This window comes from Erythranthe guttata, chromosome 14 (assembly GCF_056151865.1).
Source record: "Erythranthe guttata isolate IM_541 chromosome 14, IM_541, whole genome shotgun sequence".
NCBI lineage: Eukaryota > Viridiplantae > Streptophyta > Magnoliopsida > Lamiales > Phrymaceae > Erythranthe > Erythranthe guttata.
In genome coordinates, this window is record NC_142546.1 from 16,211,561 (window position 1) to 16,237,106 (window position 25,546).

Consider the following 25,546-nt stretch of genomic DNA (forward strand, 5'->3'; position numbering starts at 1 on the left):
CCGGAATCCGGAAAAAAAAAAAAAAAAAAAAAAAAAATAATAATTAAAAAGTCAACGCCGGAGACCGGCGTTGACCGCCGGTCAACGCCGGAATCCGGCGGGAAAAAAAAGTTTTTGAAAAAAAAAAAATTTGTGAAAAAAAAAAAGTTTTGGGTCAAAATTGAATAATTTGTGAAAGTTGGGGTCAAATTGAAGTTAAAGTAAGTTAAGGATGAAATTGGAGCATATTAAAGTAAGAGGGGTTATTTTAGTCCTTTACATAAATCTGGACCATGTGTGGACTTATTGGTAAAGGAGAATATTGTCTGGATCTCTTTATGAATAAGTTCCCACTGATGGGCTTATTTGTAATATGCCCTATATATATATATATATATATATATATATATATATATATATATATATATATATATATATATATATATATATATATATATATATATATATAAGAAAATCAGTATATGTATATGTATATTTCTATATATATATATGTATTAAAAAAAAAAAAAAAAAAAAAAAAAAAAAAAAAAAAAAAAAAAGAGGAAAATAGCAAAACCGGAACCGACCCGAACCCGACCCGAAATAACCGGGTACCCGGTTGCCGGGTACCCGGTTATCTCGGGTCGGGTTCGGGTAATTTTTTTTTGCAAAAAACCCGAATAACCCGACCCGAATAACCCGAATAACCCGACCCGACCCGAATGCCCACCCCTAAATCGAATCCATAAGTTGGAATACATGATGATCATTAAGGTCAAATTTGAAGGTAAATTGCTAGTAGGAAATGCGAAAAGCCCGGCTAACAACGCAAGTTTACGAACAATCAACAAACATGTACATTTTGCATATACATACATATATAATACACAATTTACAAAAGCTCCCACAGAATTTTCAACAGTTCTCTCACAACTCATTCCCTGAGCCAATCAATACACTATACAAAACTCACAACAGCCATAGCATAACAGAAATCACACACCTCAAAACTAAACACAAAATCGAAAAAAAAAAAAAAAAAGAATAATAATTACGGCATATCAATAGATTGCTGCTGTGTCATCAAAACAGCCAACTGGAGGTCGCGTAGCCTGCATAAGCTTACTGGGTCTTTGTACATTGTGACCCTCCCCGTATTATTACGTTCATCCATTAGAGCAACATGTGCGATGCTGAAAGATTCGCCTTTTTCAACTGCAAACTGCCACTCGCCCACCGATATTTCAAACCAGTCTTTATTCCTGGAGGTGGTTGATTTAACTTCAATGTACTCCTCGCCTCCTACAATAATGTCGTACGGCAACCCACTCTCCTTCCCTTCGTTCACCCATTTCACGCTTTTTTTCTCACCATTCTTCGAACATAAATAATTGAAAGCGAACAGCTCTCCTCTTCTCCCAGTCGAAAATGCCCGCCTAGGATTTGCTTTGCCAAAACGGAGCTTCTCTCTGTTTGTAACGTTTGAAGAACTCAACCCGAGAGCGGGTGTTAGAGTTCCCATTTGAAGTTCATACTGAAAAATTTGAATACCCGATTCTTCGCCGGGGTGTTTAGGCAGTTTCTGGCTATTCGAAATGAAAGATTCGATATTCTTATCGGAGGAACCTGATTCTACCATAGTTGCGATCATGTGAAGAAAATTTGCCAAGGGCAGTTGAGGAATTCCATCAAGCAGGAAAGAAGAAAGCTCCATGAATATCGAGTGCGAATCGGATTCTGGGGTTGTGTACAAGATGTCACCCTGTATTAAAGAGGGTTTCATCAAACACAGAGCAACATGTTGGACAAAGCCATGCATTCTCTGGAAATTGTTACCAGGAATAACATCTACTGTTAGGGTTGAGGTCTAGGGTTCAAATATTACCCCCTCCCCTACTATCTATCTATCTATCTATATATATAATATATATATATATATATATTATATATATATATATATATATATAGAGAGAGAGAGAGAGAGAGAGAGAGAGAGAGAGAGAGAGAGAGAGAGAGAGAGAGAGATTTTGTGGCGAAACAAGCACAAGCATATAAGATATATGAGAATATGTACCTGTAAAAGACAGTTGCATTCAAATTGATGCTTAGATGCAATTTTAGATCTCCTTATGACCTTCCTAAAGAACAACTTCTCAACAACAACAGTACGCAGACGATTCAGGTTTTCAAATCCCGAGTGTTTGAGTTGAAAATACCTATCAGGATACGTGTTGTAAATGTACCGCTTAGCATAAGGAAGAGCCCAGCTGACCAATGAAGTTTCATAACTACTATCAGCTGACCCATAACATATTGCTTCACGAGTAATAAGCTGCAAAAACATAGCAAATTATTGAAAATGTAAACTGCTTCAATTTCTGACGTAAATTGTGTAAAGTATAACTGAAAAGATGCACACACTGAAGAAATCAGAATGTAAGCCAAAGAATAATCTCGCCGTTGTTCAACGAACTATCTGGCCCTGTTGGGTAGCGTGACCCCGTTGTTATATATATGTATGTATGTAGAGAGAGAGAGAGGGTACCTCTGAAAGGGAAGGGATCCCTAGCCTTTGCATGAAGACAGACACCTTTGCATTGGTCGCCTCTTTTTCTTCATCAGATAGCTCACATAAATGAAGAAAGTCAATAATGTTCAAACTCTCAAACTCATTTGCCATCTTCTCATCATTACACCAACACACGATACCGAAGGAAGGATGTAGAGAAACCCATTTGCCTTGTGCTGTGGGCAAAATCGTGGACTCTTTTCTCTCAAGACCGGCTTTCAAGTATTCAACATCTTTGAAATTTAATGTTCCAGAATCGAGTCCATCAGACCATTCTAAGAAAACTTGAAAAACCTGAGAAATGAACGAGGACCTCAACGTAAATAAAACAAATATATTCAAACTAAACATATAATCGGTATAGATGCCTAGATTTAATTTACTCACTCTTTTAGCTGCCTGCGATGTAGCAGTTACAGTTGATAACTGAAGCAAAACATGAAAGTAGCTAAGAAGGGAAGGATTCTCCTTTACTCCACAATCATTCACAAAGAAGTGATGAAGGCCCGGATAAATGTTGCTTAACGTTTTTGTTAGAGGCTGATGGCCCGCGTCAAAGTTAATTTGTTCCACAGAACCGGTATGATCCTGCCAATACACTTCTTCAGGAGATAAGAGCATACCCGGTACAACTTGTTCATTAGTAGAAGCAGATGAAAATGGAACGAATATGAAAGCTCCGTTGCGTAAGTTCTCCACGATCTCCTGATTTTTAGTAGTCACCCCGTTCCAAATGATTGTGTAGAATTTGGACATTTGTGATAAGCTGCCATTGAATCATACGGTAATGAATCATTCAAATGGCTAAAGAAACACAAGAGTTAGCAAACACCGTCACGGAAAACTATTAGCCAGTGAATAACTTATGAAGGAGCCAGAACACAAGTTGAAACCCAATTCTTTTTAGACAAAAGGAGAAATCCAGGGCTTGTTCAACATATGTTCCAATTTCGGAATAAATAGAAGAAATAAAACAAAATTCATATTTGTGTACAAAGAGAATGTGTATTAGACTATTAGCTGAATAAGAAATAAATGAGGTTCACCACCTTAGGGAAGTATGTCTGAAACCCGAAGTAGTCTTGCCAAAAGATGATCTTTTTTTTTTCTATAGACTCGTGAAACGATTATTACAGAGAGAGATTGAGGTTCAACTACCACCATAACATCATTTCAATTAAGATATAAGAAGACAAACAATACCTAGCTTTGAAAGGGGTTTCAGCTCTCCTCCAAACTTCAAGAACTGACAAAGTATCACCGAGTGTGACACAAGTTTTGAAACCAATATGATTTGGCAGCTTCTCGTTTTGCACCTGTTTCAATCAGAAAAACTATGTCAGTTGGACGAAATGCCCAAAGAGATGAGAAGATAAACAGATATCGCTACAAAGAACACCAACATTTAACATCATATCAATGTTAAGAAGTACAATAGACCTTAGATTGGTTACTAACTGTGATATAAAAAGGCATTGACATCATTGCAAAAGAAACAAGAAAAAAATTAACGTTAGTAGCAAACCACCAAGTCGTTCGAACTACAAAACATTTTTCTATGAACTTATTTACTACAATACTGATAACTTTGAATGTTCAGAAGATGATGATTACCCACAACAATAAGATCGTAATTTTGTTTATAGGCATATAAAAAAAGCGCATGATAGATTATTGATCTAACCTTTGGAACAGCATATGGTGCACAATCACCCAAAATTGAGCGCACTGCTTCACAATCATGGAACAAGTCTCCAGTGTAGTGAAGTTCATCATCCACACTCGAAGCTACCCACTTAACCTCATTTAGGATTCTTACTAGGGAAGACTTGACAGGTTCGAATGTCCCACTAATATTGCAAAGAGCAGTAACCTTATCACCGAAATAATCATCCCACAACGTATCAATAACCTCCAAAAGTTGCTTGCACCTTTTCGGATCACCACTTGAGGACACTCGAGATAGCAAATCAACTAACTCTTGAGATTCCCAATCTTGGGAAATATTGCCAACTTCCTTCTCAATTTGAGTTGCTTGCACAAAATCACTGACGCCTACTTCTTTCAAAAATTCCCTCCACTTCAACATTCCCCCAGATGAGGATTTGTGAACTGAATTATTCAAATAAACGATATCAACCTCAGACCATTTCATGTCAAAGCCATTTATCAACTTTTCTACATCGATGGGATTGCCAAACTTCTTATTCAAATGGATTGGCACTTCAGCAGGTCGTTTGTAGCCATGATTTGTTAAAATAAGAGCTTTATTGCGAACCTCTGAGATTATCTGCTGCCGCTCAACAGAACACTTGGGGCAACTTGATTGCAAGTGAACCATTATGTAAGAAAGGTACTCACACATTAAACCCTTATCCTCGCTGATAGATTTTTCATCAGAAATAGCTGGCAAAACATGTACCGTTACAATTTCATGGGCAGATAAACGTTGGACGCCAATTTTGTAAAGCATCTGACATAAGTTTTCAACTGTAGAACAACTGAAAAGGGCGGGGTTAACAATTCGAAGTTTGGCAAACAAATTTGGAAAAGCTTCAAGGCCATACTCATTATCAATTTCATTGCTCATAGCATCAATGTTCAACCAAATTGTACCCTCACTAATCGACCCATATTTACCATTCAAAAGAGGAATAAATGGAATTTTCCTGAGCCTATTTATAGCATCAGAGTCAGTCCCAAAATCTACAGAACTTTGCCTAGAATCTTGAAATGACATTTCATACAAGGCACTAAGCAAAGAAGATAACCAAGTGAGGCCCATTGATTTGATGCCTCCATCTGTACGGCACAAGGAAGAAATTACCTGAAGCAAGACTTTTGGTCCATATTCCTCAATTCCAAGTGCCCTTGCTAAAGAGTCTGATAGAACTATATCCTTATGCAAGTATCCAAGGCCAAGGAGTTCTGAAATCAAACTATCTGGCAAAAGAGCCCGAACTTGTTCGTTCCAGCTTCTAAGAACCTTGCGTGGAGGAACCCATGTGTTGTTGTCTCCTTCTAAAAGCAGGCAGTTTGATGTACATAACTTAGATATGATAATCCGAGGGAGACTAGCAAAAAACCCATGCACTTCTCCTACGAGAGGAACGAAACTCATAAAAGCTGAAACACCTTTTCCTGGATTATTTTCAAAACAAGGGAGGCTACAGAAAGATTTCTCTGCACTAATAAACAAGTTTGGGAACTCTGATAATAGCCACTGATTCCATGGGCTATCTCCATCAACTTCTTCTCTTGAAGAAGGAAGTATAAAATCACCTTGGACGATAAATTTTAGACCGTATGTCCGTAGTGGAAGAAATGCAAAAACGCACTGTTGCTCCAACTTCGGGATATAATTCCCATCAGCCGATTCCTCCAGTGAAAATGCTATCGAGATTTCAGTCATTTGGCCAGTGAGCTCAGTTTGTAACTTCCGAGATTCCACAAACCACGTCAATCTCTCCTTCCCGAAGGAAATATTTATAATACCATCTCCAATAACTTCTTTCCTCATGATGTTACATGAATTTGTGAGCATGTTTCTAAATATGATACATTCAAGGCGATGAAGGAAAAGTAGCAAAGAGGGATGAAGATCAGAAAACATAGAAACGATGCTGTCAATGGCAGAAGCTTCTGTAAACTTTGATCTAAAAGGAAGCACAATGCATGTATTCCAAAAGTGCCTATCATTTTGATCAGTATCGTTGGTCACCAGATTGCTAAACAAGTCAACATCACAGGCAGGCACTATTGTTGGCAAAACAAAACCGATCTGGCCCTCACTTTTATCAAACTTGATATGAAATCCATTAGAATGAATTTCTGGAGCATCTGTGACCTACAAGAAATTCAAAATAAAGAGGAATTTGCTAAGAAGAATAGTAATATACCGAAGCTGTTTCAAGAAATCCTGACTCCAGTTTAACAACTTTAGTAATGAGTTAGAAAATAAACAAACACTTGAATCATATCAACTTGCAAGAATGTAATAAAAAGATCACTATTTGAGAGGAAAGATTAAGAATACTCGATCTATTCCAATAGTTACGGGATTTCGATGCAGTATAGCACAAAATGTTATTCTCGTAGAGTAGTAGAAAAACAAAGAAAAAGACAATCATATGCGAGGAGATATTTCGAGCAATGGCATCTGACTGATATTTTGAGGTTCGTAAACAAGGATATAGAAGGATTCACTAGAATGATTCCAACTCAAAAAATTAGATAAACGTAAAATTTAAGTACAATACTCTATAATGGTCCTAAGCTCAGGGCCCAGTTGTGTAAACAAACAAAAATATTGATGTGACTTTTGGTTATACAGAAAACTAAGAGAAGACAAGAAAAACAAAAGTCTGGTAGGTAGTGTGCCTTTAACATACCCGGAAAACTGATTTAAAGCCGATCCCTTTCTTCCCAATGTATCCAGCATTGGATCCCTTCTTTGTTGAATTTCCAACATCACAAAGCGCTCTGATGTTCTCAGTTGAAAAACCTTCTTCATTATTCAGAACAACAATGCCTTCCACTTGAAAAATGAAAACTAGAGTAGGTTCCACATTTCTTGGGTAAACATTATCATCAGCATTCTGAACCTGTAGAGATATGAAAATGGTAATGTCGTATAAGTTTTGCAATGGCCTCAATATAAAAACAAGCAGAAGAAATGATAGCATGAGCAAGGGAAGGAAAAAGGGTTGCAAACTTACAAGCTCGAGAAGAAAATGTGAGTCTTGAGAATATAACTCTTGTGAAAGACAATGAAGTGCTCTACCTAAGCGAGCATGTTGCTTCTGTAGAATGCTACTTTCTGAGGCCGAATTATTTGGGTCCAGACCAAATTCTTCACGCCTAATAGACTCAATTACAATTTTTGCATCCTTCTCTCTCTGTATCCCAACAAATTGCTGAGTGCAGTCACTACTGGAACTATAACCAGAAACCGGAACTCTATTGGCTACAGCTTGGTCTTGCTTAAATTCTACATTATGCAAGTCTGCCTCGACGGATAATATAACTTCATCTTCGGAACAAGTAAAACTGCATGACATATCCTTCTCTCTATGAAATTCAGATGACTCATTGAATGGGGACAAACAAAAGTTACTGCAATCCCCGATCCACTCAAGTATACCTAGTGATGATCCTAATTCATGAAGCATCAAACGGTCTTCTTTATGTTTGCATTCAGCCAAAATTGCTGAAGAAGCATCAGGTGCAAAAGCTCGAAACCCTGGAAGCAATAAGTTTGCAGCAAAGGTACGGAATTCCTCAGGTAGATAACCAAGACACTCGAGGATAAATCTTGATACAAGAGGAATTGCTTTGTTAAATTCACTTTTGCTTTTCTTTAGGTCATTGAGAATATATTTATTACCAAAATCTGCTTCCCAGTTGTTAGAACTTGTAACTAGAATTTCTAAAGCGTTCTTTGCATGGTATTTCAAAAGAGAAGTGGGAACTTTGTGTTCACCCCCATACAGCGCAAGCAATGACAAAAGCTTCACTGCTGTTTGGAAGGAGGATCCTTTAACAAAAACTTCTAAGAATGACTCCACAGTAGCAGAATGATCAAGACGCATAACTTTCCCACCTTTAGTTATCAAACACAGAAGCTCGTTTGTCTTGACCTCGTTCAATAACCAGTTTAGTAGTGGACCTAGAGAAGGAGCAAACTTTAAGTCCCAAAATGACCACGAATTTAGGTCTATCAACATTGGAGCATTACGTAAGACTTCAAGTGCATGGTTTGTATCAGCATCTTTGGCAGTGAGATGAGAATCAGAGAAATATTTCTCTTCTTGAGAGGCAGTTAAGGTTGCAGAAAATAAGACGCTGCAGAAGCTTGTGCCGATTTTGCTCTCTCTAACGATGTCCAGAATATTTTTTTCAGAACCATTTCCCAATAAAGTAAAACAGACTGAAGGGAACTGCATCATAAGCAACTCAGATACTTTCTGCTTGCTTAAATACTCATTTTCGCTTAAGCTAGCTGAAGCTTGTGATAAGAATATATCCAGATGATGTTGGCGCATGCAGGCTTCGAAAGGAGGCTTCCCATTAGTGCCATCAGTCAATAAATATTTCTGACATGCATGAGGTAGTTGGGTTACATGTTTTGCTAAAAACGTACAAAAATCCCCAAAACCAAGGGATTCGAAGTCCTTAACAGAAAAATGTTCAGCTAGCCAACACTCACACTTGCAAAGCTTGCGAAAGAAGATCAATTTTTGAAGAGCAGGATTTTCATTGTCTGGGAAATTATCAACAGTCTCCAAGTGTGCAGAAATGTTCTTCAATATATCTTCCACAAAAACACCTAGGTAACAAACAAAAACAAAATAGTGATGGGTATGCATTCAGATCTATTAATAGAAAACAATAGCCTCAAATGTGTACCGCAAACTTCAAGGAAGAACTAATCTAGTATACCAACTAATATGTAGGTAGCTATGCAAGAAAAATGTGTTTTATATTTTAAGACAGAGGGAGACAGGGGGTGGGGGGGGGGGGGGGGGGGGGGTGGGGTATTAAAGCACAGCAATCCGCAACAGAAGTAGCAAATTAACACAGTTCATCCTTGTGTGATTATTGAAGATATGCATGATGTAACTCACCATTCTGACCGATAGAGGCGTGCTGAGCAGCAACTGAGAAATCCTCCTCAGCAGCCTCAGCCTCTGGTGTTGTGTTTTCTACCCCTTGTAGGCTGGAAACTTGAGAAGCTCCATACATACTTTCCCACAGCCCATATTTAATAGATGTAACCTGCAGAAAATTGTTGTTCATATCATGAAACAGTGGGAACCAAGTTAATTTGTACAAATGGCATCTAAATATGAATAAAAAACTATGATGAAGATCTTAGATCTGTAGAGAAGGGAGAGAAGGCATGGAAAGAGGATTTCATTGACACTTAAATGGGACCAAAATCCACTAAAGGATATGCAGAGGGTTAGGCATAGGAGCCAGAAGCCATAAAAGGAAAAATTGGGACAAAAGACAGAGGAAAGAAAATCACATTGTTTGTTTATAGAAATAAGAAAATTAAATATACTGCCCAAATAGTGGAAGAAACTGAGCTAAGTCAGCCACGATTCAGTTTTTCGATTTAAATTTCTTAACCCGCAAACCTTCCTCTTCATCACCTTGTTCATCTCCAAACAGACCAGTCACAAGAACTAAAGACATTAAGGTTGATTGTCACTTTGTCTGCCAAGTATCAATAAAAGTTGATATCTGTAGGATATGTAAAAATGAGAGACCAACTAGGTGATCATTTCACAAAGGCCTTGAATGGATCTCGAGTTGAGTATCTTGTAACAAGTTGGGCATGATTAACATCTATGCTCAAACTTGAGGGGAGTAGTTGATCTTCCAATAGATGTAGATGATTACAGGAATCAATTAGCCACTGAATTGTAAAACGGATTTACAGGATTTGTTTAGGTGATTTATTTCCTTTGTTATAGCTTTTGTCATATGTACAAATACAAGTCCATTGGAATTATTAACATATAACATTCTTCTATTATCTTGTCATTTTACACAGGCAAAACATTAACTATTATAGAACATTTTGCTCTTTCTACCGCATTTAAGGAAGCATTAACAATGTCAAATGGAACGAGTATGAAACAGAAACTTCAGACACTCAACTTACAGCAACATTTAGCAATCCAACAAACGGGTACTTCGAAAACTCTGAATTCTTTTTTAAAATCCCCTTCGTCTTCTTCTTGTTCTTTTCCTTCGCATAATAATCAAACATTTGCCTGAAAACCTAGAGTTTTAAGAAAAAAAACAGTTGAGGTTCAGCATCGGATGCAGCAGAAGATCAGAAAGAGAGAGAGAAAGATTTCAAACATATGTACATAAAGAACAACCACTTTGTGGAATAAGACAAAGAAAGATTACTGCACTCAAGAGTAAGATCTTTTACCATGCAAAGATTCAGGAAATAAACAAACACTGGCCCTAAAAGGGCTGACATACACAAGAATGACCAGTCAAATAGACAAAATTTTCAGCAATAACATTTAATAATAGTGTGTGCTAGTGACTGACTAAGAAGCTCAAAGATATTAACAACATAATGCAACAAGCTAGCCAACTATACTTCTCTAATAATTGTTGGACGCTCGTGATGTACACATATATGGGGTGATAAAGATGGATTGATAGGAATCGAGAACAATCCAAGAGAATAATAAATAACAATGGCAGATTATGTGCAAGAATCTTAAACACAATAATATACCATATATATATTTGTCCGTATGGAGAGGACAAGGCTCCAGAAATTCATACAAGTTATTTATTCCAAGGTCCTAAAAACTGAACAAATACTAACTATTTATACTAAACTAACACAAAACTAATCTCCTAAACATAAGGAATAACTGAAATCTAATAACTGACTTAATAAAAGTCAGTTTATGGCTCCTAAACACAGGGAATAACTGAAATATAATAATTGACTTCATAAAAGTCAGTTTATTGATATATTATCCTTAATTAACTTCCATTTCTTCCTGGAAATGAGTTGGTAGAGGTGGAATTGTATCAGATTTCACTTCAAATGGCCAAATATTATTGGTAATATTTTTTTGTAAGAGTTTTAAATAAGAATCTAACGAATGTCAAATATTATAGATCATTATATTGCTCTTTAATATAATGAAAGAGTGTCAGTGTACCTCATCAACATTCTTGTCCCTACATGTATCTGTCCAGATCTTTATGAACATCCTCGTAAAACGATCAACGTCATTCATATATCTGATCCCTGAGTCCATACCTTCACCGAAAAATTCGAGTGGAATCTCGCGTCCATCAGGCATTGTAATAGGCGTCTCGTGAAATGATGTGACGGTGCACTGTATACGTTTGGATTTTTTTGCAGTCACGTAATTGTCATTGATACCAATGTTGCCACGAGAAGATAAAGAACTGACTCGTTCATCTTCTTCAGCTGTTGTTGGATCAGAACACTGTGCATTGTTTTTATCGGTCTCCATGTTCTTCGATGAGGTCTTGCTAGAAATCGGCACATCCTTACTGTCTTCATTTTCATCATCATCCCTATCTTTATTATTGATAGCATGTTCGTTCCCGTCAAGACATTTCTTTAATAAGGAATCTTCAGATCGCTTAGCATCCCTCATATGTCTGATATACATCCTGTTAGACAAAGCTTCAATTACTTAAGGCAAAAAAAAGCATCGGCTAAGCTTCAATTTTGTGCCGTCATACAAACAGATAAGAAGAGGGAGGGGGTTGTTTAATAAAACTAAACTTCTATATATGGTCAAAGATGCATTAGTGGGTACTAAAAACTAGGTTCTATACTCAGTACCCACTCAAGTGAAAAGCCAGTGCAGCCATTATGCAAGTCATAACATGTAGGTGTATATATAGCAATACTGCAAATAACAATACAATATCAAGCGCAGATAAAGAATGGTTGCTATCACAATCCAAAAAAAAAAAAAGAAGAGGACAATTATAGAGTTTTTGCCTCAGATCGTTTACCTCAACATCTGCAGGAACCAGATATGAAGAACATCATATGTTCGCTGTCATCTATAAATTCCAACTTACTTCAATAGAATATCATGTGGTGGGATTATAAAATGACTTGGTGAGGTAGTTCACTTTGTAATACGATTACTTCATGATATTGACTCGAGTAAAAAAACGCATACCCTATATTTTGTATGCGTAGACAAAGGGTTTCTTTTTCTTGCTTCTTCTTCTTCGAAATAAAATCCAATAAATCATCAGGTGTTATCTTTTTCTTTTTCCAAATGAGAAAACTGAGGAAAGAAATAACTGTTTGGGTTTTTATTCTGAACACTTCTTTGACATCAGATCCAACAGAAAAATAAAGCCGGACTAGTGGATGCTGCAACAAAGGTCCCAACTCTAGTTCTTCAAACCGCTGAATACCCTCGCTCTCACATATTGCCAGCTCCAAATCGTATAATGATGTTATACTTTGAACCCGAACAAAGCAGTGGATAAATAAATTAACCTGGAGAAAACAAAAGGAAACACTATAAATTCAGAAAACTCAATAGAACAGAACACTTTTGGTACGCTGCCAGGAAATATTTACACCAACATAGAAAATGCTGGTCTGTGGCGCACTTATTAAGCACCTATTGAGAGGAAAGAATTTCATCGAACTCCTCCCCCACGTATAGGAAACATTCCTCTGTGTATTAATGAGTTCTTCGAGTGTGAAACATTTCAAAAGGTTGACTTTTTCAACAACTGCATTTTCTCATGTTTCCTTCTTTAAATAATATTCATATATCAAAGCTCAATGCAACTGAACTTTCCGGTAAGTTAATTAAATACTCATGATCCCCAGTTATTTCTAATTTCCTTCTTCTCCAACTGAGCACCCATTCCACTCCAAGGGTTCTCATGAGTTCCAGCTTGAAAAATCATCATACATTTGAAATTTGTAAACTACTACTCCCTAGATTTCAAATTAAGTGTCGATTTTCGGAAAGAAAAAAAAATTGTTTTATATATCCTTCAGAATTTCTAGATTAATTACAGGTTTTCCAATTTTAACATTATTACTCATAATTTTTTCCAAACATGGATTCTCACAAACGCGAAAAAAAATAATGATAATAATTAACGGAGAGATAATTAGTGGGAATGGCAATTAAGTGATATATCATAAACGAAAATCAATTTGAAATGGAAGATGAAGGAAGTATACAGCTTCCGTACACATTAATTTTCTCGGATCCAAACAGGAAAAGTAAATACCATCAAAAATAAAATAACGAAAAAAATTAAGAAAAATTGTTTACCTTTCCTTCAATATCCATGATCCTCCTGAGCGTGGGAAATTTTTGCATCGAAAACCCCAAAAATTCCCACGAACTGACTTGAAGATCCCGCAGCGCCGCCTTCGACACTTTCCAAGCCGACACGTTTTCTCCACTCGCCACAAGCTCGGCCCGAGCTTCCACCACCGCCTTCTCGATCCGATCAAGTGTTGGAGGCAACTCCGATCCCGAATCGCCGCCTCCTCCCCCCCACTGGTATCCGTACATTTTTGTTTCTAGAGAGAGAAAGTGGCACTGGCAACTGACGAATGATGGAGGAGCGGGAAAAGAAAAAGGTAGTAAAATAAGACTTTGGCGGGACCCAAAATATTCGTTTAATTATAATTTAAAAATTAATTAAAGTACAAGTGGGGGCGGCCGTTGACGGTCAAGCTTTATGGAAGTCTTTGGGGAAATTATAAATTTATAAGCCTCTGTGACGCTACAATAATTTACAAATTCGCTTAATTTCACTTTGCATCCTCCAAAGATAGTTTTTTGTCATTTTGCACCCTCAAAAAATATTTATAGCACTTAGCACCGTTAAAACACAAAAAAATGTTGATTAAAAATAAAAAAACAATAAATCATGCATAATGCATCACCAATAAATTTTTAAAGCTTATGAAGGTAGTTTAATATTTTTAGTGGTATTTGTTTAGGATATTAAATGTCAAATCATTATATTTATCAAAAAACTAGAATTGCAAATCATTATGAAGGTAGTTTAATATTTTTAGTGGTATTTGTTTAGGATATTAAATGTCAAATCATTATATTTATCAAAAAACTAGAATTGCAAATATATATATATATATATATATATATATATATATATATATATATATATATATGTGTGTGTGTGTGTGTGTGTGTGTGTGTGTGTATTCTAGTTATTTTGTTTCAATATTTTTATTTTATTTTTGTAAAAAATTGCAAATCACAAAAGAATATTTTACAAAAAAACAAAATGAACAAAAGTCCTTCAGCTATTTTGTTATCGAGTTATTTGAAAATTATATTTTCTTTCAAATATTTTCACTAATCACAGTATAAGATCTATCAATCGAATAATTTAGTGAGAAAATTTAATTATTTATTTTGTAATAAATTATAGTTTTCCTCCGTAATTCGTTGTGATTTTTTTTTTTGTATGCTCGAATTTAAATTGGTGGTATAAAAAAATAACTATTTATTTTTGTATTTTTCACTTGAAAATAAAAGTAAATAAATAAACAAAAAATTGAAATTACCTTTGTTAAGTTTTAAATAATCAATTCAGGGTGCATTGTGATTGATTTATTATGTTTCGAGGTTGCAAAGTGCTATAATTATTTTTCAAGCATTCAAAGTGCGAAAATATTATATTTCAAGGGTGCAAAGTGGAATTAAGTTGTATACCAATAATATTGCAAGCTCATGTCACAAAAAGTCATTTTCCAAATTTATTATTAATTTTTCTTTTATTGGCTCTTTGGCTCACTCAGTAGACTCTAATTGAATATAGCTCATATGATTTGTGGGGTAAACCGTACAACTGCATCAAAATATACTATTACAAATATATGCACCAAATGATGCCGTTTTAAGATTAGATGAGTAATTTTAGTTGACTTAAAAAGATTAGTCGACTAATCTTTTTAAGTCGGCTAATCGTTAGGTGCATTTCGTGGAACATAGAATGTTCCACGAAATATTTTATAGATGGCATCAGTTCGTCAATCATAGTACGAATGTGTATTCAAATTTATTCGACTTGCTAGAAAACTTTGGTTGTCTATTTCGTCAATTGATATGTAAGAATGTGCATACAAATTTAGTCGACTAGATAAGAAACATTAGTCATGACCTAGTCGACTACTTAGTCAATTTATATGCACAAAAGTGTTTAAAAGAAAATGTGTATAGTCTATTATACCTTCTGTTAAATATGTGGAAAACAAAAGAAAATATACGAAATTGTGTAAGGTGAAATAAAAAAGATTTCATGAAAAGTCTGTAGTTTTGGTAATTACTAATTAGGGAGTGGGTTTGGTAATTACTAATTACGATTTACGAATAGGTGAAGGTGATTTTCGTAATTTAACCTATATTTGGGGGTATTTTCATAATTTTACCCAAATAAAAAAGATACTAGATTCCTTCAGTATCTCATCTCTGCACTGAGCGAGAGAATCTAATTCGCGCTCTAAATGAACAAGTTCCGGCTGCTACTCTCAGCCACGGCGGTGGTTCTCCTCGCCGCCGCCTTATCCCCCTTACGCAACAAATTCCACCCCTATTTTTTCCCGTCGCTTAACCGTAAGTACACAACCGCTCTCATTTTTCTTAATTCATCGCTCTGTTTCTTTTAATTGGGGGAACCCTAAGCATTTTGCGATGAAACATTTGTTTTCCCGTTCATTTCGTTGTCGATTGTAATTATTGTTCCATTTGGAAGTGATTTGGCTGCGCGGAGAAGAATTGGCGGATTTGGTGGTGACAAATGGGACTATATACACCAGCGACGCCGCTTTCCTCTTTGCTGATTCGATGGCCGTTCGCGGTGGTCGGATTGTTCGAATCGGCAACCGTTCTTCTGTGCAGGTATTCGTCGTCGGACTGCATTTTTTAAAAATTATTCCCGCTTAATGAAACTTGCTTGTACTTTTTGTCAGCCACCATTTGTTATAAGTGATGAGGGTAAATGCAGGACTTGGTTGGATCTGAGACCAGGACGCTGAATCTACAGGGGAGAGTGGTGGTTCCTGGATTTATCGACTCGCATGTGCACTTGATCTTTGGAGGATTACAGGTTCCCGAAAAACCATCTTAATTTTTCGTTCTTTATTCTTCATTGGAAGTTAATATTCAATAGCGGTCTTTATATTTTTTTCGATCAGGAGCTCTAGAGTACAAAAATATATATATATATATATATATATATATATATATATATATATATATATATATATATATATATATATATATATATATATATATATATGATGTCTTTAAACTGCGGGGAGTTATAGTAAATAGCAGCAGTATTGCAATACATTGTGTTGTTGGTAATCATGTCTTCAATGATGGATTTGAGTTAGAAAATTGAAACAGATGGCTCGAGTTAAACTCCGTGGTGTCAGCCGAAAAGATCACTTTGTGAACAACGTCAGAGAGGCAGTATCAAGTAAGTCCTATCTTAATCTGGCATTTTTTTTAACTTTTCTCCGACATCAATATAACTCCTGTCCTTGAATAACGACAGCAGTCGAATTTTCCCTTCTTTTAGATTCCATTTTCACCATTTTTCTTTTTCTTTTTCTTTCTCCTTGTTATTCAACCTCTGCATATGTACATATGGTTGCTTTTTCCTGTTGCAACTGATTTGGCATGAGATATGCATTTCGATCCCTCCCCCTTCTTCCGATTGAATATATCACGAGGCAAGAGGGGTCATACCATGGAAGTTTATTGCTTTTATGTTTTGTGTTTAGATAGGATTAATTTTCTAATGTGCTTGTAAAATTTGCTAGATATGCAACCTGGCTCGTGGTTGCTAGGTGGTGGTTGGAACAATGATTTATGGGGAGGCGAACTTCCGATGGCATCCTGGATTGATGATATAACTCCGCATAATCCTGTAAGTATGGATTGTATTCTCAATTTGCTTTGGCATTTAACACATCGCATCACTGAATTCTATAGGTAAGTTACTGCACAGGTTTGGCTGACAAGGATGGATGGCCATATGGGCTTGGCTAACTCTGTAGCACTAAAACTTGCTGGAATATCTACTAACACAGTGGATCCAGATGGTGGATCTGTAGTGAGAAACAGTATTGGAGGTATTGTTTCTATTCTTGCTCTACTCTTTCTTAATCAAGTTGATTTTATTCAGATGATAATGAAATCTTCAGTCAATTAAACTAACCCTTTTAAGCTGCTGAATCTTAACCAAATATTGGTGGTCTGTATTATAACCTTGGCGCTATTTTGATTGGATAAAGTAGAGGGTACACGTCGTGAGCTTAGTTAAGAAAACTGATGTAAAGCTTCTGCTCAGCCTTTCTAAAGAATAACATATGGCTCCATTTGTTGCTATCTGCTGCACTAGTCCACTTAGTTTGTTTTGCCAATTTTTATGATATAATGGCAATTATTTCTCTACTAGATGAACACTACCTATAACACTCTTGAAGCTTACAATACTTTGTACATACGAGCACTTGACGTTTGAGTGTTATCTGGTTATTCATATTGGAAAAATATGGCTGAGTGTTAACTTTTTAACGATAATGTTTACCAATGGGCATGTACCACATCAGTGTTCCTATAGGAAAGATTTGTAGTAACATAAGTGGTGAATCATGAGAGTCTTTTCGGAGCATCTTTTCTTTCTATTTTATCCTGTAATTCTTTTTGTTTTTATGGACTATAGAATGAAAAATATTTTGACAGATTCTCTTATCACTTATTAACATGCAGAACCTTCTGGTTTGTTGATTGATTCTGCAATGAAACTTGTTCTTTCCGACATCCCGGAGGTCTCTGTGGATGAGAGAAGGGAAGCTCTTTTAAGAGCTAGCAATCATGCTCTGAAGAAAGGTGTTACAACAGTTGTTGATTTTGGCCGATATTTTCCTGGAGTATCACCCGAATTCTCATGGGAAGATTTGTCAGGTTCCACATATAATTTATTAATTTTAAGTGGAGTAGAAGTACTTTTTTGTCTTATAGCAGCATTCGGGAATGGTTCATTTATGTGAGACTATCAAAAATTCAAAACAAAAGACAAAAGAATGATACTTGTGCCTTTGTTTTGAATCCTTCAGAGCTTTCAAACAAGGAAAAATGCAACAGAAACAACTTACAAACGAAAGAGAATTGCAAACATTTTCCAGCATATTGATTCATGTAAAGAAATATATTTATACAGATGTGTTAATTTCTGTTATCATGGTACTTGCAGATGTCTACAGATGGGCTGATTTATCAGGAAAAATGAAGATTAGGGTTTGTTTGTACTTTCCAATGGAGACATGGACACGATTACAGGTAATTCAGTTCATCAATCATCAATACTTTTTCCTTCTAAAAACTTACATGTCATTAAACATGTATTTGATTATTTAATCTACTATGTTGCATTCCTGGGATATATAACCTAACAAGCTTATGAGAGTAGACCCTAAAGATCGGATATATGAACATCGCGTTTCTTATACTTAATTGTTCCTTGTGTAGAATCTCATAAAAAAATCAGGTCGCAAATTGAGCCAATGGATTTACTTAGGTGGCATGAAGTCTTTCGCAGATGGATCTTTGGGTTCTAACAGTGCACTGTTCCATGAGGTGAGATTCAAATATTTTTTGTTCATTTGTCAAAAGCCATCTTCTGAATCAGAAAGTCTCTTTTTTTTTTTTTTCTTTTGGCGGCATTCTGTGTCTTCTTGGTCTAATAATTTGTTTTGTTTTTTCCCATGTTCAGTCATTCCAAATTCAAAACTTTGTATCATTTAATAGTAACAACAACCATCTCATGTTTCTGTAGCCATATGCTGACGAACCACTCAATCGTGGCCTGCAAGTTGCAGATATAGATATGCTATACAACATGAGTCTCTCTTCTGATAAAGCTGGGCTTCAGGTTTTTTTTTTTTCTTTTTTCCCTTTTTTTTTCTCTCTCTATTTCTTGTACATAAACTATTTGCATGAGTACATTGGTAGCATTTTTAGTTTGTTTCAGGTAGCTGTTCATGCGATAGGAGACAGGGCCAATGACTTGATCCTGGACTTATACAAATCAGTGGCTTCCGAAAATGGAATGAGGGACCGGAGATTTAGGGTAAATTCAACTTTTACGTCTAAAGCATTTTCACAATTAATCCTCAATTTTCCTTTCTGTTTGTTCCTTATAGTGACGGTGCAATAATTCGCAGATTGAGCATGCTCAGCATTTGGCTCCTGGTACAGCAGCTAGATTCGGTGAACAACAAGTTATTGCTTCAGTGCAGGTTCGTTTTTCTCGCTGATTCCTATGTATAATTCGAATTGTTTGATCATCGAAACTCATTGTCTTAAGGGCCATGTTTGCAAAATATAATTGAAACATTCCCGAACAAAGTCTCCAATTTCAACGTTCAAATGCCTATAGAAATTTCAAGAGCTAATCGATCGTGTACTCGTACTGCATTTTCAGTATAGCTGTTTCCAAGTGTAGTGGATGAATTTCTAGGCAAGATTTGAAAGCATTTAATTATGATTAGTGTAACTCAATGGTTTAATTCCTTGTCATTACTTTGCTTAGTTGGCATAGGATTCTTCTACTAAGTTCTAACTGCAATTCGAATTCGATAATGACAGCCTGATCACTTATTAGACGATGCTGGTTCCGCGACAAAAAAACTTGGGATCGAGAGGGCACATGGAGGATCGTATTTATTTAATTCACTCCTTGCTGGCAATGCACAGTTGGCTCTTGGCTCTGATTGGCCAGTGAGAACATTTTTCCCTATTAATCTTTGTTTCGATAATACATAATTTTTATTATTTTTTTAATTTTTTTTATGAACTAATAATCCATGGCTTATATATATATTGTCTCACTTAAGGTTGCAGAAATCAATCCTTTAGGAAGCATAAAGACAGCACTGAAAAGAGTGCCACCTGGTTGGGATAACGCGTGGATTTCATCTGAATGCATCAGCCTGAATGATGCATTGAATGGGTAAGTAATTTTCTGGCCCAAGTAATTGAAAGAAAATCGACCATAATATTTCAGATTTATGTGATCTTTCTATAAAATCCCTCACCGATGAAGCGTAGCTGTTGCGTAATATTAACAGAACTCTTTAATCAGACAGTTAAAACAGCAAAATCAAGTAAAAACTTCCTGAATACCGTTTGCGAATAGTCCAAGAAATATAAGCGCTTCATAAATTAAGAATTTCGTTTTTTGAAAATTAAAAGTGCACTAACTTGAACTAAAGATTTTTTTCTTTTTCTTTTTGGGAGTTATTATAGTGACAAGTTGATGAAATTATCGAATATGACGACTTGGTGCAGGTACACCATTACAGCTGCTCGTGCGTGCTTCCTCGATGAGGATGTGGGGTCACTCTCTCCTGGTAAGATGGCAGATTTTGTGGTTCTATCGGTGAATACATGGGAGACGTTTGCTTCCGAAGCTTCTGCTTCTGTCGATGCTACTTATGTTGGTGGATTAGAAGCATATTCGAAGAAGCTCAACGAAGGTTAATTTTATGAAGTGGAATTTGTTAATTAAAAATAAATGTTGAGAAGCTTATACAATCCAATTGTAAAAAAAACAACTTAGACTTGGTGATGGATTTAGCCCATAATCCTTTTCTTTTCATAATGTTGAATGATCAATTATATTGATAAAAAAAAAATTAAAACAATTCACATAGATTATCATTTTACATTCAAAACTCATTCTTGAAGAGTGCAACTATCTTGCTAGTTAAATAAATGGCCAAATTACGGCTACCCTTGAGGTAAAGTCAAATTACGAAAGCACCCCTCTTGTTCGTGTAATTACAATCATTCCTTCAATTATGTATTGTCTTACGAAAAAAACTCCCCACGGATGTTTCTCAATTCATCGGGGCTCGCTTAATTATAATCCTAAAGTAGCGTCTTCAACTGATCTAACTTCAAGAAACCAGCGTTTATCGAGTGGGGCCCATCACCACATTTGTATCTAGCGTGTGTGTATTGCCACCTCAGCTTGGGGGCGGCTCCAACACAACATGCTTCCTCGATTTTCACTCGACCGTAGTTTTCGCTACAACACGACCGTTACTTTCTAGAGGTGCCGATTCGTCTTTCTTAGGAAAAGAATCGGCACCCTCGACGGAGTTAGCAGCTACATCATTGCTAGTTGATGAAGACAACTCTTCTCCTCCGACATAATCTATGTGCTTTTCGGACTCGTTTGAGCTGAACTCCCCGACACTATCTAGATCCGATAAAGGTGCATCGATTTCCTTAATCTCGTCATCGTCTTCAAGAATCGTCTCCATTTCGGCGGGTGAAGTAGATTCTTCGGAAGTAGTACTTGACGGCGTGGGAATAAACTCGAGACTAAACGGAGAGTTAACATTTCTAGAGATTCCGTGATTGAGCTCGTGGACCTCTTGGATATTCAAATTTGGTATTATTCGGACACTCTCGAATGACTCAACCGGTGTATTTGGCACCTGCATTGTGTGAGGCAAGATTAGTTTTAAGTTAAAAGAAATAAGGGAAAAAATCAAGAAAACCTATGTATATATAATGAGGGAAAATTACGGGCGCCCCTGAGTTATGGTTAAATTACGAAAACTTCCCTCCTGTTTGGGTAATTATAGCCACTCCCCCCAACTATGTATTATCCTACGAAAATACCCCTCTAGAATCCAGAGGTAAATTTAGAGATGTTAAATCAGTAAAACCGAACCGAAATTTCGGTACGCCAACATTTCATACCGTTTACCGAACTGAATATACGATTTGGTTCGGTAAATAACCGAATTACATAAATTTTATGTAAAAATATTTAAAAGGAGGGATTGTTGTAATTACCCAAACAAGAGGGGTTTTTTCGTAATTTGGCGACACCTCGGGGGTAAATTTTCCCTATATAATTATTAGCAACTACACCTAAAAATGCAGGGTTTTTTTTGCCGATACTCATAACATGAGGAGGTTTTTAGCAATTCGATATAACACAAGAAGCTGAATGCAATAAAATCATATATAAACCTATCGTTTTAGTTACCTGCACTTCATCGAGATGTTCATACTCCGTATTATCATGCATTCGGATATCGTAAAAGAGAGGCGTACTTCCTCCGGCCGAAGGTGTAGTAATTAACTTCTCATTCGCTTCTTGAAACTCATCTTCGGAATTCGGCGAACCAACATTCTTGCCCTTGTCGATCGTATCATCTTTTTCGAGTTTCGGAATTAACAAACACTTTTCCTTCTCTGATTGAGCACGAGTATCGAAATCGGAACTGGAACTAGGATCTTGACCGTGCTCGTGTTTATCCACAATAGCTTCCTCTACCGATATCTTATCACCTCCACAAGAATCGGGATTCAGATTCTCTAGAGATTCCTTTCCATCCGATCGACAAAGTGTCTTTTGCTTAGGTAGGATCTCGATTATTGTCCTCTTGACATTCACATGTGGCAATCTTGAATCAGAGTCTGCATGCACGTCGGAAGAACTAGACGAGGACGAGAAATTCTTTCGTGAAGTTGGGCTAGAATCGTAAACAGGTTCCTTGTGTGGAATTTCGTCAACTGACGGATTTCCGGTACTTTCTTTTTCGGAATGATCTTCAATATCTCTCTTTTCGACCGGGCCCACCTCCACAGAATCTTCTTCCGCGTCCTCTTCCTCTTCTTCTTCCGAAGATTGGCTTCCATGTCCAATATGCTCGGAAACATGCTCCATCTCCGAGATTAGCTCCGGTTCGTGAGGCGCATCTTCTTCTTCTAGAAGGTTCCGGTACTCGAGATCCTCAACCGAGCAAACCGATTCCATCTCATGAACGGAACTCACCTTGGAGTCGCTCTTTTCGCTCGAATAGCTCGATTCTTCTTCCGGGACCATCCGCTCCGGAACAAAATAGGGCCTCATCAACTTAGCGTCGTTCTTGTTCGGTGGCGGCTGTCCGAAAATCGAAGGCCCCACGTTGAAACTCTCGTGCCTTCTAAAGAAAGGTTCCTCTCGAAATCCGTCTCCCGTCTTCTCTTCGGTTGTTGCGTTGTAGTCGAAAGGGATATCGAAAGGGTTACGCCTCGGCAATAGAATAGAAGGAGCCGAACCGGGAATCGGAGGTAGTCCCGAGTAGTTATCGTATGAATCGTGGGGGAAGTCGAACGGATTTTGCCTCGATGTGGAAATCGGGCCCACGTTGAATGGAGGATCGGAACTTTCCAAGTCGATCAAGTTTATTTCCGGAACCATGCTATTGAATTTCCGTGTCCGTCTCCTCAGGATCAAATTCTCCAACCGTTGGTTCCGTTCGATCTCGGAACTCCCGAGATCCATGAGATTCTTCTGGTCCTCCTCCGTCCACGTAATGGCGGACTTTGTCTCCTCTTCCTTGTCTTCTTTTACCTCCTCTTCTTCTTCGTCGTCGTCGAAATCGTCGCAATTCTCGGTTTCGTCGCCCGATTGATGACTGCTGACGGTGCTGGCGGTGGTGGTGGATTCAGAAGAATGCTGCGACATTGCGTCGTCGGAGTTGTCGCGGGAGGATATTTGAGCATTCTGCGCGGCTTCTTCGTCTAGTAGGGGATGGAGCTCATCGAGCATCGGCATTATGTCGGCCATCGATGCGTCGGGTGAGGAACTCTCGGCCCCATCGGAACCAGAGTCTAAAGCATCACCTTCTTCTTCTTCCACCTCCTCTTCCCCATCCTCCTCGTGTGGTGGAGAATCGAGACAATCCACATTCACCCTCTCAGAATCAAACGAATCCGCAACCGATTTCTCATCGTCGTCCGTTTCAAGATTTCCGTCACTAATTTTCGTCGTTAAAATCTCGACGCCTTCCAGTTCGCCCACCGGTGGAGTTACCTCGACAAACGGAGGGGTATCGTCCGAATTACTCTTAACACCACCCTTACTCGAATCCTCTTCCTCCTCCTCCTCCGTTTTATCGACGTAATAATTGTTATTATTCTCCTCAACTACAACGGCGTCCGATTTCGACAACCCCGTCTCTAACGGGACAACCTCGTCCGCTGTTGTTGTCTCGTCTCTTTCGAGTTTATGTACGTTAAGCTGCCCGAAACTTAAGAGGGTCCCGAGTAAGATAGCGGTGCATATTAGAACAGGGGAGGCGGATACGAACAACGAAAACACGAAAGGGAACGATCGGTGGATAAAGATCAAGAAACAGAGCATGCACACAAGGAATGGATGGCTGCAAACTGATCTGAAACAAACTTTGATTGGAAATTTCTTCATTTTAGTTTCAATCTTTAATAATTCAACTCCCATTTCTTCTCAAAACAAAAAATATTGCGATTTCCTCTTCAAACCTGTCACATCAATAATGTAATAAAATTCAGATAAAAACAAAATCAAAACCGGTAATAAGAAGTATCAAATCATTTTGTATTGAAATTATATGCAATGTTTGAAAACTCTTGGGACTTATTCTCATTTTATCAGAAAATACATTTTGGAGATAATATTCATGCACATATAATAAAAATTAGGGTAAATTACGGCCACCTCATGAGGTAAAGTTAAATTACAAAACCCCATCTTATATTTGGGTAATTATAACCACCTCCTCAACTATGAATCTTCTTACACGTCCACCCTTATGATGTCAAATTCAGCATAATCTTCTAGATTCCGTGGGATGTTCTCTAGTTCGTATTCGTTTTGCGCAAAACTGCAGTTTATGATGCACCACAATCTGATATTTACAAGCCAAGACACATCTTATGATCATTTTGTTTCAAAATGTGGAGTTCGAATAGGGTAAAACTGGTACAAACTAGAGAATATTCCATATAATCTAGAAGAGTCCACTAAATTTGACACCGCAAGGGTGGACTTCTAAGAAGATTCATAGCTGACGAATGGTTGTAATTACCCAAACATACATGAACAATTTTTTCTTAATTTAACCTTACCTCAGGATTGACAGTAATTTATCCTAAAAATTATACTAAGACAATACAAAGGAAAGAAAAAGAAAAAAAGAAAAAGAAAGGAAAGAGAGATCAAACCATCATCATCCTTATCAAGTAGGCTAATGGCCTCCTTGAGTCCTCCATTGTTTCTTTCCTCAGCCAAATAAATAAAAAAATAAATAAAAAAATAAAAAAATGATGAAATGAGAAGGAGAGAGGAGGTTTCTGGAAGATGATGAGATTAGCTCTGGAAATTGTGGCAAGAAAAAAATAAAAATAGGATCCTGATTTTTTGGTTATGAATGAAAATAGGAGGACCATAGAGTTTTGCTTATTTTAGGAACTATATTTTACTTGAGAAATCAGATGCTACACGTGGTTATTTACATTGGATGAATTTGAATCGTAAATCTACATATAATCACACACACACACACCTATATATGTGTTTAGTATATAGTTATTTAATTAAATCTACGGTTCA

General features: G+C 37.0%; 3 protein-coding genes across 4 annotated transcripts; 1 reads left to right on the plus strand and 2 right to left on the minus strand.

The window, feature by feature from the left end:
- Positions 1-812: 812 nt before the first annotated feature.
- On the minus strand, positions 813-13,716 carry LOC105951784 (protein NO VEIN). Of its 2 annotated transcripts, none has more exons than XM_012975237.2 (13): positions 13,393-13,716; positions 12,265-12,593; positions 11,257-11,740; positions 10,221-10,340; positions 9,175-9,325; positions 7,267-8,876; positions 6,940-7,152; positions 4,233-6,395; positions 3,752-3,864; positions 2,936-3,314; positions 2,525-2,842; positions 2,054-2,311; positions 813-1,741 (listed from the first exon to the last, which is right to left on the minus strand). In XM_012975237.2, exons 1-13 carry the CDS (start codon positions 13,636-13,638, stop codon positions 1,031-1,033), a joined length of 7,095 nt encoding a protein of 2,364 aa, XP_012830691.2. In that variant the 5' UTR covers positions 13,639-13,716; the 3' UTR covers positions 813-1,030. The 2 variants fall into 2 exon arrangements, with proteins under 2 accessions (XP_012830691.2, XP_088670503.1); XM_088814377.1 differs by having other exon boundaries at positions 12,092-12,593; positions 13,393-13,681.
- A 1,834-nt stretch (positions 13,717-15,550) lies between these two features.
- Positions 15,551-20,813, plus strand: LAF3 (Amidohydrolase family). Its single transcript, XM_012975235.2, has 15 exons — positions 15,551-15,711; positions 15,851-15,996; positions 16,103-16,204; positions 16,507-16,579; positions 16,926-17,032; positions 17,114-17,237; positions 17,878-18,072; positions 18,362-18,447; positions 18,637-18,744; positions 18,944-19,039; positions 19,139-19,237; positions 19,332-19,406; positions 19,756-19,887; positions 20,004-20,119; positions 20,458-20,813. The coding sequence occupies exons 1-15, from the start codon at positions 15,603-15,605 to the stop codon at positions 20,648-20,650; spliced, it is 1,761 nt and encodes a 586-aa protein (XP_012830689.1). The 5' UTR covers positions 15,551-15,602; the 3' UTR covers positions 20,651-20,813.
- Positions 20,757-25,383, minus strand: LOC105951713 (uncharacterized). The gene is made up of 3 exons (XM_088814378.1): positions 25,159-25,383; positions 22,175-24,456; positions 20,757-21,614 (listed from the first exon to the last, which is right to left on the minus strand). The coding sequence occupies exons 2-3, from the start codon at positions 24,413-24,415 to the stop codon at positions 21,180-21,182; spliced, it is 2,676 nt and encodes an 891-aa protein (XP_088670504.1). The 5' UTR covers positions 24,416-24,456; positions 25,159-25,383; the 3' UTR covers positions 20,757-21,179.
- Positions 25,384-25,546: the final 163 nt, after the last annotated feature.

Excerpts from the sequence above, each read along its gene's own strand:
- LOC105951784 (XM_012975237.2), bottom strand. The coding sequence starts at position 13,638 with ATGTACGGATACCAGTGGGGGGGAGGAGGCGGCGATTCGGGATCGGAG. Across the intron at positions 11,741-12,264 it reads CTACGCATACAAAATATAGG|GATGTATATCAGACATATGA; the intron begins GTATGCGTTTTT and ends TTTGTCTAACAG. Across the intron at positions 8,877-9,174 it reads CGCCTCTATCGGTCAGAATG|GTGTTTTTGTGGAAGATATA; the intron begins GTGAGTTACATC and ends TTTGTTACCTAG.
- LAF3 (XM_012975235.2), top strand. The coding sequence starts at position 15,603 with ATGAACAAGTTCCGGCTGCTACTCTCAGCCACGGCGGTGGTTCTCCTC. Across the intron at positions 17,033-17,113 it reads ATATAACTCCGCATAATCCT|GTTTGGCTGACAAGGATGGA; the intron begins GTAAGTATGGAT and ends GTTACTGCACAG. Across the intron at positions 19,040-19,138 it reads CTGATAAAGCTGGGCTTCAG|GTAGCTGTTCATGCGATAGG; the intron begins GTTTTTTTTTTT and ends AGTTTGTTTCAG.
- LOC105951713 (XM_088814378.1), bottom strand. The coding sequence starts at position 24,415 with ATGGGAGTTGAATTATTAAAGATTGAAACTAAAATGAAGAAATTTCCA. Across the intron at positions 21,615-22,174 it reads AACATCTCGATGAAGTGCAG|GTGCCAAATACACCGGTTGA; the intron begins GTAACTAAAACG and ends CACACAATGCAG.